Raw genomic sequence first — 15494 nt, forward strand, 5'->3', positions numbered from 1 at the left:
TGTGAAATGCAACTATACCTTTGAATCCAATAGTACTTTTATCAATTGCAATGTTACAAGATGGGACAAAATATTTAGAACAGGAACTTTTTGTTTCTGACCCAACACGACGTACTTTTCTTGCAGGTCTATTCAATTCATTAAATGGATTTGATGGTGGGGATACGTGCAGCACCATGTATCTAAAGAAACCGAATTCTAGAGAAAGCTGCTAAAAAAATGGCATGTAGTTCAGCCAATCACAAGAAAAATAATGTTTTATATTTGATTTTTCATTTAGAGCCATATTCAAAATAGTATTAAAGTAAGCATGAATTAGTTCGAGTGTCACATCTTTCCATTTATGCCAAATAGAATGAGATTCCAAATTATTTTCAATTTTTGACTTAGGATAGCGATTAGTTTTGGTTACAATATCTGGAAGTAACTCATCAGTAAAAAACAAGTTGAAAAAGTCTAGTTCACGTGTTAAGTTTATTGAATTTTGAGGGCATACATTTACTACTGTGAATGGCAGTGCTTCCAATGCTGGAATATCTTGCACTCCCAAAGCAGGTCCATTATCATCAAATTCAGTCTCAGATTAACTAAAAGTGTATTCAATGTCGCTTTCAGTACTGTACTTTCAGTACTTGTTTCATCCAATGCCTTCAAAACTTCCTCAGTTGTATAACGTTTCCTTGCCATTTGCAAACAAATTTTTATTAAAAATTTCTAAGAGTATAAGTAAGGTTAGATGATTAAGTGTCAGTGTTTAACCGTAAAGAAATTTTACTTTATTTTTATTTATTCAGTAATTAATTATTCAAATATTATATGCAATATGTTGTTTTTATATATCTTTCTGATTTTAGAATTAAAATAATTTTTGGCCAAAGATGAATGGCTGAACTTAAACAAGAATGGTAATGACGCAGATAATAACGCTACAAACTCTCCTCAGGCAGGACGAAATATTGAAAAACAGACATTTAATTTGCAAAAAAAAAAAAAAAAGATGAGTCTTTTCTTCAATTTGGCTTCACATTTCAAAATGATAAGGGTAATGAACAGCCACTTTGTATGATCTCCAATGAATTATTGGCTGCGGAGAGTATGAAACTATCAAAACTAAAAAGACATCTTGAATCAAAGCATGTTTCGTATTATAATAAACTAAAAGAATATTTTGAAAGACTGTATAAAATCTTTAAATAAATAAAAAAAATCTTTTGAAAAATTTATAACCATTAATAAAAAATATTTACTAGCGTGATGTGAAGTTTCATACTTTATTGCTAAAAATAATAAGCCGTTTACCATCGCAGAAGATCTTGTATTTCCTGCTGCTATTAAAATGGTAGAAATACCACATGGAAGTAAATACGTCAATGATATTTGAAAATTTTTTTTGTCGAATGACACTGTCGCGAATAGAATTTCTGATATTAACAAGGATCAATATCACAAGAATTGAAGAAAGCCCAAAATTTTCAACTCAGTTGGACGAAACAACGGATATTACTAAATTGGCTCAGTTGTTAATATATGTCAGGTACGTTTATAAAGAAAATGTGGAGAGAGAGAATTGTTATTTTGTTGTCCTATGAAAGACCATACTACAAGGAAAGACATATATTGTAAAGTTGATCAATTTTCTAAAACTGAAAGTTAAGAATAAAGAAATTGCTGTGGAATATGCACAGATAGTGCAAGAGCAATGACAGACAAAAATATTGGTTTTAAATCATATTTTCAAGCTGCTCATTATAATCATATAACTTTTACTCACTGCCTTATTCACCGAGAAGCTCTTGCAACAAAAAAAGTAGTACCAGATTTGAACGATTTGCATCAGTATGCTGTTAAGATTATAAATTTGATTAGAGCCAAGCCCTTAACAGCCACTTATTTTCAAATCTCTGTAAGGATACAGATTTCAAGTACACAACTTTATTATTACATGCAGAAGTAAGATGGTTGTCAAGAAGTCAAAGTGTAAGTAGATTACTTTTATTAAAGGACGGTATTGAAATATTTTTTAACCGAACGAAAATGCGAACTTGCTACTTTTTTTCAAAATGAATTATGGCTATCCAAGCTGTGTTATTTTTCAGATAAATTTAAGAAATTAAACGATCTCCACTTGTCTCTTCACGGAAAAAATTGAGATATATTTACTTCAAATGATAAAATTAAAAGTTTTATTAAAAAGATCAAAGTATGATAAACTACGGTAGAAAAGAATTCGTTCATAATGTTTTCTAGTGTCGACAGTTTTATAATCGAGAAAAATCATTTAAAAACATTTTATCGCAAAAATTATAGTTTATTACTTAAAAGCGATAGAAACACAGTTACGTGCATATTTTATATTAATTACTGATTTCAAAAAGATTGCTTGGATTCAAAAGCCGTTTTAGTTTGGCTTGAGTGAGATTGACCACCTGCCACTTAAAGCTCAAGAGGATTTTGCTGAGCCTTTGAGTGACTCAAACTTAAAACTACATTTTCCAAAAAAGCCCTTGATTGAATTCTGTATCGGAAGTAGACCATAATTTCCCACAATCGCTGATATGGCGTTAAATGTTCTTCTACCATTCAACACCACTTAATTATGTGAAGTTACTTTCTCAGCTTTAACAAATATTAAATCCCAATATTGTTTATCACTAAAAAATATTGAAGAGGTCTTACGTCCAGCAGTGTCAAACATTCCACCAAGATTTAATTTGTTATGCAATAAAAAATAGGCACATCCATCTCATTAAATTTTTTCTTTAAATTTTAATTTAATACTTACCACTCAACGACTGCGTTTGAATATATTCGAGCGAACTGAGACGATCAGAATTCCCTTTTACTTGCGTCATTGCAAAATATGCAATTTTAATGAAAAACACGTAATAGTTCGATTAAAAATGCAATTGTAAAAAATATAATTTTACAACATTTTGTGCAATTTTTAATTTTAGATGTTTCTAAACGAATTCTAAAACTATATATTTCATATGTATGTGACATATATACACATATATACTATATGTATATTGTTACAAAATAAATAAATCATCTCAAAATATTTACTTATCTTTCCTTTATATTTATATGGGGTCGCTAGGAAACTCACAATCATAAATGCTGTCGTGAGTGAAAAAAGTTTAAGAAGCCCTGGTTTAGAGCACGAATAATAGATTTGTTGAGGTAGAGAATGGAACAACATACAAAAATGGTAAGCACAATAAAGAGAAGCAACTTTAACGGATGCTAATTAGCAATTAATTGTATATATGATTTCCATGAAAGGTCATTAGTAAGCCATTATCTAAAAAGACGTAAAGAAGAGGACTCAGCAAAAGGGTTTCCATTCATTAATATAGAAATGTCGACCGTATTGCGATTGTTGTTTGTAGTAAATAACTGATTTTTGCTAGAGTTAAAATTTACAAGCCATTCTGAGCCCCATTCATTTACAGAAGTGATCTTCTTCAAGACCTTTTTTAGAGGAGAGAAGGTTAAATATTGGTTGCCTATCTGTTTGGAATACTGATGCCATATTTGTATCTAGTTGGACGTAGTTGGATCTGCTCTAATTGCTAGGCTTGAGCCTCTTTTCCATCGTCGTTAAATTACATCTATTTCTCTTTTCTAAAAAAACTACCATGGTTGCTGCTCAAAGAAGTTAAAGAACTAAAACTCAAAGAACTAAGACTCATTCTCGTTTGACTCGTCATTCAGCTGAGTCTCATTCGTTTACTATAAATTTCCTTGCATGCATTAAAAAAATTTTATTCGTCTAGTTTTTTTACCAACACTTTAATCATTTGAAATTCTCTCTTATCTTCATGTTTTCCTGACTCGTTCAACCAACAACTTTTTAAATCTTCAGTCAACCGTTTCCATGCTCTATAACTATATTATTTTTTTCCCCTGTAACTCCTAACTTAATAGTGGTTGCTTGGAGTCTTATTGGTAGTGAATAAGATTTAAAAAAAAGCAATAAAAAATACAAAACTAACAAACAAATTATTCAAGATCTTATTTACTATATTTATTCAAGTTCCAGAATAACTGTAAAACTTATAGCAGAAAAAGTAATACGGAAAAATACGGAAATACGGAAAAATTAATAATAATACGGAAAAACGGAAAAGTAATACTGAAATACGGAAAAATTTAACCTTCGGTAAACTTTAACGTCCACTTTTTGCAGAGAAAACAAAAGTTGGAGTACTTTAAATAAACCCAGACTAATAAGCCAAAGTAATTCTATAGTAGCAACAGAAACAAGCACTTCTAAAAAACTAAAAAGACTTTCTGATATGTGTTCCTGCTTTTGTAATCTGAATGTTGTTGTCTGTTAAGATAAAAATATCAAGTGTAAAAAAATAATTGTTTTAATATTTATATTCAATGTAGATATAGCCTAGATAAAAAGATGCAGTCTTTTTTTTTTAAATAATCATTAGATAAATGAATAAAAAGAAAAATATTTATATATTATTTTTTGAATAATATAATTACTCGTGTATTACTAGTAATAGTAGTTTCATACAAATAGTATGATAACGTACATTTTTATGATATTATCATCAAGTGAGTATTATCTTACATATCTTACATATCTTTAATATTTTAAACAATCACTGCAACAAGAAACTAGTTTACTTCCTAAAATAGCATTAATAGAATCTGATTCAGTATCTGTTTGCCCGAGCTCTAGTGAGGTAACTCACTTAAGCTGGAGTCAAAAAAAACACTCAGGTTTCTATTTTAATGAAATATAATAAATTGAGTCAATTAGTTTTGTGATTTTTTAATTCAAAATCAAACCAAAATTTAATTAAAATTTTCTTTTTTCATTATACTTTTAACTTTATAATTTTTCTCATAGAAATGAAGCCTAAAAGAAAAGCACAAGAAATTTACAATCTTTAGAAGCTTCCAAAGCTAATAATTTGATTAAATGTTAGAAGTTAGATTTGAGCTGCACCAGGAAATGGTCTTATGCTTGATCTTTCAAAGCAAATCGCTTGCGCGACTATCAAAACTAAGTGTTGTTTAGACTGGAATATATTACTTTTAATTCAGTCTACACTACAATATGCAGTTAAGTAACCAAGTTTCACGGCTTAATTGTTTAAGAAATGAATGTTTTAATGTGTTGATATGTTAAAATATATTTAACATATTAAGTTATATTTTTTGTTCATGGAAGTATTTATATATGTATTTTTACACATTCTTCGTATTATTAAAATCATGATAAATAAGTCTACAAAAAGATGCTCAATAAACCACTGTTACCTCTTCTATACACATAGTTTTACGTTTGAAATTGGTACTTGCATTATTATCTTTGTTTTTAGTTAGAAATTTTAAAAGATTGTATTTTTTCTTGCAAAAATTGACATTCTTAGTCGACTAATTCTTAGTTGACCGATCTAAGTTAGCATAAAAAATTTTTCGAAGCCTTCCTCGGCAAAAAATAGATACTTCACCCCTCCCCCCTCCTCTAAGATCTCTTCGAAACGACACTGATTCTAGGCATTGTATATACCCTATGATTTATTTGCTTGTTTTCTTATAAGTTTAGTGCAATATGTCTGTACCGATAGAAACCACTCGGAGAAAACTTTCGATATTGATTGGTAATAAAACTTTATATATATTTTTAACATAGTTTTCACTTACTATGACTGCTAATTTAAAAACACGCGCAAACTGGCAATCAGGAGATTTTTGGAGAAAAATTTACGCCGTGCCAGTAAAAAAACAAGTAAAAAAATAAAGTCACTATGAAGTTCTTAAATAGTATAAAAATGCTTAAACATACACATGTCATAAGGTAGTATGGTTGCTGAGTTAGGAAAAACTTGGACAAAACCATCACACTTTAAACTGTAAACAGTTGATGAAGCAACTAAGTCTCAATTTTATTTTGTAGGACCAATAGGAAAAACGGATAATATCATAAGAGTTTCATTTACTTGTTAATTTTGATGTAGTTCAATTTCCAGTAACTGATACTGTCTTAGAAATTTTTTTTCCAACAGAAAGTATAAGTGGTGAGTTTTCTTGTTGGAAAATTGGTCCCCTTAATCATTCTCGTTAGTTAACATCAGCAATAAGATTAAATAGTCTATATGAACTAGTACTAGTTCCAGATTCTAGGTTGATTACTTTGGCAATCTATATTGTCCAAGTCTATTCCTACATGGTTTTGCTTAAAATAGCAGTAAGTTGCATAAAGCTCTATCAATCATTTACTTTATAATAAACCAAATCAAAAGTTGGTCAAACTATAAACCAAATGAAAAAAAGCCATAATTTCAAAAATGATTTTCGAATATGGTATGAGCTTATAAATATTTTTGATCAAGACATAGATGAAACAGCAACAACTGAAAATTTTATTGATAAGGAGATTGTAGGAAAGTTATATTTTTGGAAAATAATTTGACCTCTCAGATATAACTTTTTAATCACGAGTGTTGAAAGATTTGTAAAATATGTTTTTAAAAGCTGGTTGTATTGTTTTTGTAAAAAAAGGTCGTCGTAAACGTATTGTTGCAATCTTTTTTAGCAGAAAAGCAACGAATAATTGTTATATCTAAATGTAATAACACGCCACAATAATTTATAATCTTAATGTTGTAACACGTAATAATAATTTTAATTAGTTTGAAAATTAGTGCTATTTGTACATATTACATAAAGTAAATGAAATTTTATAATAGACTTTTAGTTATTCGTTCCATAACGTTGTAAAAAAGTGTTCATGAGAGAATAAATAAAAGATAATTTTCGAACCTCGTATTTATCTAACTACAAAACCACATAAATTATTTTAAAGGTTTTTAGTGAGTGTTTTAAAATTACATTTCGGTATAATTATAAGATAGCTTCCTATATAAAAAATGTTCTATTGTACAGGTGCGGGTACAACATTTTTTAATGTTTGAGATGTTTGAGAAACTCCAAACATTTATATGTTTATAAATATGTCAAATTAGGATGCTTTTCAAAAAGTTGCAGTAATTGGAGCTTAGGCCTAAGCTAGAACACTGTTTTTAAGAAACAATTTTAATAAAACTTTTGCGTTTTTGTATAAAATCCGAATCATATTTTGCAGGAAAATATTTTTAAAAAAAGTTGAAATTCGACCCCCTATTTTACAGCGAGTGGATGAATAGGCGAAATTGATTGGACGTATTCACTCTAGAATCCATGCAATAAGTTCTAACGAATTAGGATTTTAACTGGTAGAAGTGTATGAGTATGTTGGTTTGGAAAAAAATTGCTAAGGCAAGTCGGATTAAAAAAAAAAAAGATTAATGCATGTGGTCCATAGCAATCCATTAGAATTATATGAAATATAAAACAATTGTTTCTTCTTTATCAATACACGGGCTTCTTTGGTACTACTGGACTATATACTGAACTAGAGGGTGGAACTCTAGGCCGGTAAAAGTATTTTTCATTTTTTTTTGGTCGGTTTTTTGAAAAAAAAATGTTTCCTGAAGTTAGTTTTTGAAAATATATTTTGGGCCCTCTTTAGTCCCTTTTTGGAGCCCTTGAATATTACCGAACAACTAATTTAGACAGTCTTTACAGCGTTTTTTTGAATCATAATTTTTTTTTAAATTTGTTCTTATGCAATAAATCAATTTGTTGTTGACAAATTTAAAGTTTTTGTGTTGCCGTTTGAAACTTGCTTTTTTTTCTCTCTACCATTTACATTAACAGGAAAGTTTTTGTCATTTTAATAAATCATTTAAATCAATATTTTTGCACACTTTGAAAACACTGAAAAAATAACCCCCGCAAAAACTAAACTAAAACTCAGTAAAATTAACTTATATGACATTTTAATACTTAAGTAATATTTTAACATTGAAGTTTTACTGCGAAGGAAGTTTGGACGGTTTAAAAACTTTCACGCAATAATATTAAAACAATATAATTAAATTTTGTAAAAATCTAATGAAATTTTATTTATATAATAAGTAGTGGAGTGGAATGAAACATAATGATACGGTAGAAGGAGATGAAAAAAAAAAACATATTAAATTTTTCTGCGTAGCAAATAATCAAGACGAGCGTTTTTACTTTAATTTAAAAATATAGTTTATTTAATCATGTAAACATCTTAAATTATTTCTTAAATATTAAATTATGGTACATTAATTAAACGCATAACTTAATTTGACAAGGGTTCGATGAGTTAACACAGAAATAATAAATCTATTATTTATAAGAAGATAACAAAAGCTACTCTTAAGATGACTTTGCATTTAATTCACCCATTCATCCATTCTTTACCTATTATATAATTTTAAAAATAAAATTTTTTATAGTAATTTGATTTGAGTTTTAAACTTACCCGTTTAATCAATGTTTGAGCTATATATCAAAAGTATCAAAACTATAATCCTAATGTTTGCGTTATCAAACATATCAATACTGTTTTAGGTATATAACAAAATTTTAAAGTAGAACACGTCTTCAGTTTAAATAAAAATTTTTTATAAGGTTGTTCAGTTGGCACTTTAGATTGCTCAGATTTAAAAAAATATTAGTTCAGTATAAACGTTACACTTGGATCACAATCTAGGAGATCATATGGTTAAGGTATTCTAAATGGCATAAAGATTTAGAGTTCAACTCGGAGTTGATAATTTTATCAACACTTTTGCTTCAAATTTTATTTCTCATTAATTCATCTTAGGTATAAATATTTCTTTCAAAGAAGTTTAAAGGTTATTTTGAACTCATAACTTATTGAATTACGATTCTATCGTTTGAATAAGATTTACGTGTTATGGAAACGTTTTTAAATTTAAAATTCAATTTTACTATTCATATTGTCAATAAGAAAAATACTTTTTACAAATAAGTTGTTACTTTTTTCTTTAATAGATAAAATTTACAAATTTTTACAACGAACAAGTAAATGGAAACTTAACGAGGTGGTTATTTAATTAATAGGCGACTAATGTATAAAAAAATATTTATTTTTAAACAATTATAGTTTAAAAGTAAGGACAATTTTGAATAGTTAATAACAAAAAAAGTTTTTAAAATTGGAGTATTGCCATGTCTTCAAATCAAAAGCAGTCAGTTTCATCAAGAGGAGGATCAATCACAAAAAGAGAATCAACTGTAAGAAGAGAATCAAACGCCGGGAGAACGTCAACTGTAAGAAGAGAATCGATGACGAAAAATGATTTTGACACTATGTACCCTCATAATCATTTGTTTGTTCTCAAACCAGAAAATGCTTTTCGCAGAGCATGCGTGAAAATTAGCACTTCGAAACCTTTTGAGAGTTTCATAATGCTTGTCATAATTTCAAACTGCGTCATGATGGCATTAAATGCTCCCTTACCAGAGGGAGACAAGTCAAATATTAACACAAAACTGGTATGTACAGTTAGTTTATTAACTATTAGTTTTAAAAATTTTGTTAAAGTAGATCGCCAATTTTTGCTTTTAACAATAAACTTAAAGATTTTTGGAATGTAAAAAAAAAAAAAAAAAAATTAAAACAGAGATCATTAAGTTAAAGTTATATAACTTAGTGATCTCTGTTTTGATTAATTTGTGCGGCCGTGGCGCAGTGGTTAGAGCGCTTGCAATATAAGCAGGATATCGAGGTTCGAAAGCACCTCTGGACATATTTTCGCGTCGCGGTATGGAAGGGGGCGTGAACTTCCCGGTTGAATGCACTTCCGCGGTGCTCTGTGACAAGACCATTAGAACTTTTTTGGGGTACCTAAAAAAATATATATATAGGTTATAGTTATTTAATAAATAAATTATTTATCTCAAAAACTCAATTTTTTTCTGTTATTATAAAATATATAAACACGCAAATGGGTAAAAATTATTTTAAACAGTAAAAAAAGTAAAATTACTTTCAAGTTTTATTAGGTTATAATTTTTTTTTTTTTTTAAAATAGGGAAAGTTCTTGTATTTAGGGCAGGATTTTTTCAATGCACAAATTCAAGACCCCAGGCTTGTCTAAAAATGGTGAAAATGATATGATCACATTTCTTTATATTAATTACTTTATATTAATATAGATATAATGACTTAGATTATAAAATTTCGTTATGTAGAAGGGTTTAAAAATTAGTGTTCCTAGGTTCAGTAATTTTTTTTTAATGATATCTAGGGCTACTAGCTACTGTACCCTGGGCTGATCTCTGAAAATTAGGTTCAACTCCATTATGAATTGACAACAATGATAGACACATAAAATTGATCAAAAAATTGTTTAATCTTACATTATTTTCAACAAATATTTTTAGTGTTACTTGATTTCAACACTTAAATAAGTAACAAAATTGACAAATAGCTCTGAGCAAAATTGAAGCCTAATGCGTGAAATAGTAATCCTAAAACAACGGTAAGAAAAAAAGAACTCTGCGTCAATCAAAATTAAACAATCTACCTCGTGATCAAGCAAATTCTTTACGCATATATAGCCCTAGGTACAAGCAAACTATATGGTCCTAGGTGCACGACTTGATAGCCTCAAAAAAAATGTCATACATTAACTAACCCGGAATGAGAGGAAACTTATTAAACATTGCATTTAGTACTTAAGTAAAAAACAATATAATACACAAGAACTTATAGAAAAGCATTTCCTCAACGATTGTAAAACAATCTAAGATGCTAGCGGAAAAATTTACTTTAGACCATCGAAAAGCGTTTTCCGATTATAACTTGTCTAAGCAACGCTCTCTGAGAATCCAAATAGGATTAAAAAATAAAAATTTTTTATAACTAATTACCTGGCTGAGAAGCTTAAGTTAGAACTTTATGGTTTGCAAATAAAGATATTTGAAATTTGTACTAGTAGTCTTTTCTAAAAAATATGTGGTTTTTGGTATTATTTAATTATGAAAATGTAGAACTGACAGTAATTTATAATCACTTAGTAATCTATAATCACTTAGCGACCCCATCTTAAAAAAAACACGCTCTTTTAGATCTTCTTTTTCGTTTTAAATCGAGAAAAACTTAATTTTAAGTTAAAAAAATTTACTGATTCTCACAAGCTCATCGAATTTTATTGCGAGGTTTCTTGCAGGGATTAACCATCTAATCAAATTACTTTTGATATTTTTACAGTTTCATGATTTTGTTTAAATATAAATTAAACTTTAACATTTTTTTAAAAAAACTGTTTTTTAAAACATAAGGTTTTATTAATATTGAATTTAATCTACAAAGAAAAAAGTGAATTTTTGTTGACAGTTTTTGGTACATTTCTATTAAAGGTAATGAGGTCAGACTCCAATCGACTGCCACACGGTTACATAAAAAAGTTTTGCCAGCTGCACATTAAATAACTCCTGGTGTCCAAAACACGCACTGTGAGGCAGAAGTTTTATCAATTTTAGACTTAAAATGTAAAAGTAAATTACTTTTTGATAAGAAATCAACATAAAGAATTTCCTTAAAAAATATAAAAATATATTTTTTTAGTATAAAATATGTGAAAATAAAAAAATTATAATCTTCAAGGTATCTTTATTGTGAATTTAATCTTATTTGTAATCTATTTCCAAATCTATAATAATAATTATAATAAACTAATTTTTCTTTTGTAAATAAAAACGTACTTTCTTTATTTTTTCATTTTATAAATAATTATTTTTTTATGATATACAATTTAAAAATGTAATTTTAGATGCACAATAGGGTGGAGCGATTTTCATAGCAAAAAAAAAAGAGTTTAAAAACCAATATTACTGAGACACGAATCAATGTCTATTAATTATAAGATAAAAGTAAAAAATTATTTTTTTATTTTGATGAGATCTTGAGGGTCCTCTTTGGAATTTAAATTCTTGACAGGTCCTAATATTTTTGAGTTTTTTTTTTCTAAACCATATCAACCTTGGACTCAAAAAAAGCAGAAAAAAATGCTTGTTTCATAAATAATAATTTTATTAAAAAAATTTTTTAGTGAAAAAAATACTTGCAAAAATATACCTTAAAACCCCCGTTTTGTTGAGGACGGGGGTTTTTAATGAAAAAAACAACTCTACTTTTTTAATTTTAATTTTTTAATAAAAACAAATATTATTTTCAAAATCAGCATATTATTTTGCTTCTTTTAAGTATCGAGTTGATATAGTTTAGAAAAAAAAAATTTAAACAATATTAGGACCCATCAAAAATTTAGAATCCAAAGAGGAACCTCAAGAACTCATCTAAACTAAAAAAAAAAAAAAGAGTAAGGTTCTTTTTTCATCAAAAGATATTGATTTGCTGCCCAGGCAAATCAAATTTCAAAAATTTTCAAAATCGCTCCACCCTAATGCACAATTATGAACATACCGTAAATTTCCCTAATTCCGAACAGCTTTAGTTCACTAATTGTTACATCTTTTATTTTTGTGGGAATTTTTAAAAGAGAAACTGTGTAATAAATTGGAAGAAAAGGGTAATGAAAATATGAAAATATATTTTAAAATATATATTGATAAATATATCTTAAAATATATATTGATTTAAAATTTATATTGATGATAAGAGTATAAGATTTATAAATTACTGGATACGGCAAAGGCAGAAAAAATTGGAGCCGGTTAGCATATTTTGAAACCCTATACAGGCTTAGAATAGGCAGAGATATGCGCAATTTGATTGGCAGATTTTAAAAGAGAGGCTTTTGTGCGTATATTAAAATCAAAACAAATGTCAAAAAGCTTACTAGATAATAGAAGTGAAATTGAATAATTGCGTAAAAAAATCAAATAATAATAACATAAAAAGTATGATTTTACTATCAACTTCTCTACAATATAGTACTTATACTTTTAAAAATAGATAGATTTTTATAACAGTTTTATAATTTATCCATAAAATATTAATGACTTGGTATGATTTCTTTCACATTAAGTTCCCAATTAATCCAATCATTTAGCTAGAAAAATATTTTAAAAAATTCCCTAATTTCTTTTTAGAAATTTTACACTAATTACTCTCATATACAAATTATATACCTTACTAAAACATTTTGTTATTGAAAATATTGCTTACTGGTTTTTTTAATTTGAGAGTGTTGGAAATTACCCAGGTAATTTCCAATACTCTCAAATTAAAAGCAATTGTAAGCAAGAGCTGATTTTATGAAGAACTAAGTGTAAAAGATGGAAAAACTACATGTTGTAGTTTATTTCAATTTCAAAAGTCAATACATGTAAAACATGTTTGTTGATATTTAGCTGTTAACCTGTGAAAAAAAGTTGGTTATCTTTTTCCATAATTGGTAAAAAATGTTTACCCTCTGATAGCAACTGATGGTAAATAATATTAAAGCAACAAATTTTGATAAATTTCATATTTATTATGCTATCAATTTATTTTACATTAAATTCTCCTGAAGCAAAAAATTTGTCTACAGTAGAAAAATGAAAAAAAAAAAAATTATAAAACGTATTCTGTACAAATTTTTTATGGTATAACCAATTAAATCAAGTGCGCTTTTTTTGAATTTCTGTGAATACCTCTTGTATAATGATATAAAAAAATTCAATACTCTTTGCTGGCTTGAATATCAAAGCCTATATATAACTGTACAAAAAAACCGTTCCGTAGAAAAACAAATATCACTTCTTTTGTTAAATTTTCGAATTACATATAACTTTGTATTGAGTATGCTTCATAAAAAAGGGACATTCCATTGAACGAGAAACACATTTAGAAATCTATTTACATTTACAATTTAGCTTTAAACACAGGATTATCTAGCAATTAACAGATTATAAAATGTTGTACCACATCTTAATGGAGAACCAAGGGTAAAGACGTAGAAAAAAGAAACATGTAAATTCACGTTGAATATTTCAAGAGCTTATACAAAAGCATTTTATAATAACAAAAACACATAGCATGACAACTGACTTCTTCTTTTTTTTTTAATTTTCTTTTCTTTTCTTGATTACTCTTTTTCTATTAAAATATTTAATTTTTACCACTTAATTTTTTATTTTTTTCATCTTTTTTTTTTCAAATATTACAATAAAAACAAATACCACAATCATTTGCATTTTTTTGATGCCACAATCCACTTTTATTTGGTCAAAATATTTGACTTCAATACTTTATCTTACTTGTAATATCAGGAATTATATGTAACAGTACAAAAAATTACTGTTCACTAGACAAACAAATTTTTCTTTTTTTGTTAAAAATTTCAAACAGATTATTAATATCCAATTGTTATCTTTTATATATAAGTTAATGTAGTCTGCCGAACTTTTTCTAAACCTTCAAAAAGTGTTAATGGTTTCAGGAAGAAGTTTTATTAGAGTTATGTAATAAAAAAAGATATCAGTTTTCCTCAAAACTAAGGTTGAAACAAAACATGAAAACAAAACTTGTATATATATATATATATATATACATATATATATATATATATATATATATATATATATATATATATATATATATATATATATATATATATATATATATATATATATATATATATATATATATATATATATATATATATATATATATATATATATAGGGCTACCATATGAAATTTTGGAAAAATCAGGACATCATGTCTTTTTTAACCTGTCAAATCAGGACAAATATAAATAAGCAGAAAGTCTAAATCAGGACAAAAGCTCGTCACACTAAAAGTGAAAATGACAAAAAATACAACATTAAAAACCAGCTTTATTTTACATTTTTGTAATGACTACAAGAATTATTTCTTTTCTTTGCTTTTAAACCAGTCATATTCTTCACTAGAGTGTACTTTTTTCAGGAACAACTGGTCATTTTTTATCTTTTCATAGAACTGTGAGCAATTGAGATCAATATTTAACTTACAAAAAAGCAAACTTTTCACAGTAGAAACTAGCAAAGAACCTCTTTCAGGAGACCAAATATTGTTCATCATTGAAAAAACCCTTTCCACAGCAGCTGAAGTTCCAGGAAGACTAAAAATGTATCCAACACCAGTGAAAAATTTGCTACTAAAATGCCCTTTTCCTCCAAAATGTTTCATCATCAAGACCCGGTTTTCTTCATAACTCATATCATTAGATTTCCAAGTTTCAGAATTAGTTGACAAGTATGCCTTGACCAAAACAACTTCATCAAATAGTTCATCAGTATTTATTGCTGTACGTCCAATTTTTTGATTAATTCTTTCTGCAGCTTCTTCCAACTCTGGAAATATTATTGCACTGTTTTGAATCCACATGAACTTTTCAGCATCAGCAAAGCTATCTTTCCAAAGGTCAATATAAGAAAAACATCTCTCGTAAAAACCAGTAAATTCTTTTTTGACATCAATTTCGTCAATAATTCCGTCTTCAAATAGTTTTGCAAGTATCTTTTTAGCTTCCAGTGGAATAAACTTTTTCTCAAATCTCTCCTTCAGATTATTCTGCAATACTTTTATCTCATTAAAAATATATCACATGCACTTGCTCTTGTTTTTTCAATTCTCAGAACTGTTTTGTTG

At 27.5% G+C, this 15494-nt stretch overlaps 1 protein-coding gene across 1 annotated transcript in view; it reads left to right on the forward strand.

The window, feature by feature from the left end:
- Nucleotides 1-8848: 8848 nt before the first annotated feature.
- Nucleotides 8849-15494, forward strand: part of LOC105847844 (voltage-dependent P/Q-type calcium channel subunit alpha-1A) — a 240515-nt gene continuing 233869 nt past the window's right edge. The window contains exon 1 of the mRNA XM_065799676.1: nt 8849-9405. Within this exon, the coding sequence (XP_065655748.1) occupies nt 9079-9405 (327 nt within the window). The 5' untranslated portion in view covers nt 8849-9078. The remainder of the gene's footprint in view (nt 9406-15494) is intronic.

The sequence above is a fragment of the Hydra vulgaris genome, chromosome 06 (genome assembly GCF_038396675.1).
Source record: "Hydra vulgaris chromosome 06, alternate assembly HydraT2T_AEP".
Lineage (NCBI taxonomy): Eukaryota > Metazoa > Cnidaria > Hydrozoa > Anthoathecata > Hydridae > Hydra > Hydra vulgaris.